Source organism: Nematolebias whitei, chromosome 19 (genome assembly GCF_014905685.2).
Source record: "Nematolebias whitei isolate Nwh7 chromosome 19, NemWhi1, whole genome shotgun sequence".
Classification (NCBI taxonomy): domain Eukaryota; kingdom Metazoa; phylum Chordata; class Actinopteri; order Cyprinodontiformes; family Rivulidae; genus Nematolebias; species Nematolebias whitei.
The window spans coordinates 20,690,985-20,691,700 of NC_056516.1; the positions used below are offsets into that span (position 1 = coordinate 20,690,985).

General features: G+C 36.7%; 1 protein-coding gene across 1 annotated transcript in view; it reads right to left on the reverse strand.

Moving 5' to 3' along the window:
- The window catches only part of LOC119425360 (lactose-binding lectin l-2-like), a 6,936-nt gene extending 6,540 nt beyond the window's left edge, over positions 1-396 (reverse strand). The window contains exon 1 of the mRNA XM_037692881.1: positions 351-396. Within this exon, the coding sequence (XP_037548809.1) occupies positions 351-396 (46 nt within the window). The remainder of the gene's footprint in view (positions 1-350) is intronic.
- Positions 397-716: the final 320 nt, after the last annotated feature.

The following is a 716-nucleotide window of genomic DNA, read 5'->3' on the forward strand; positions in this document are numbered from 1 at the left end:
AAAAAAAAAAATAATAAAAGAGCACATTAAAACAGCAGAGTTCATCAACCACTTTTTTTTACCCCCCAAAAGATAACAGCTTCCTGTCTTTTTGTTATTTTGTGAGACATTACAAACTGTGCTTGACTGTTCCATTCCTTGATGTTCAAATCTTGGTGAAAAGGCCTTAGTGCTTTTACAGTTAGGGCATCAGTGGTTCTGGTGTATCTGCTGCTCTGCTCTTCTCAGAGTTTATGTCTGATTGTGCTTTGATTTAACAACAGTTATTCAGTAATTTCACTGGAAATTAAAAATGTATGTTTTCTAAAAAACATGGCCTGCCAGCTATGATAACATGAAGGTCAACGTCTGAGAGAGGCAGACAATAAATAAAATAAAAAACTCAAAGATGAACATGAAGTCTGGGTTTGTAGTTCCAGTTGGACTTCTAGGGCTGGATTCAGTCATTTTGAACTGGTGGTTGAATTTAGCAGCACATATTGTGCATCATTTACATCAACAATCTGCTACAAAGCTAAAGTCTCCAGCCTCCAGCCTGTGTACATGATTTCGCTCCACCACTTGTACCACATGAGGTGCGAATGACAATAAAGAAACTCTGACTCTGACTTGCTCATTTAACAGTGACAGTTTTTATAGAGGTTTTCCTAAAACAGCAATAACACATTTTCACTGTATTTGGAAGGAATGAGTGTGCTTTTTTTCTACTTTTCATA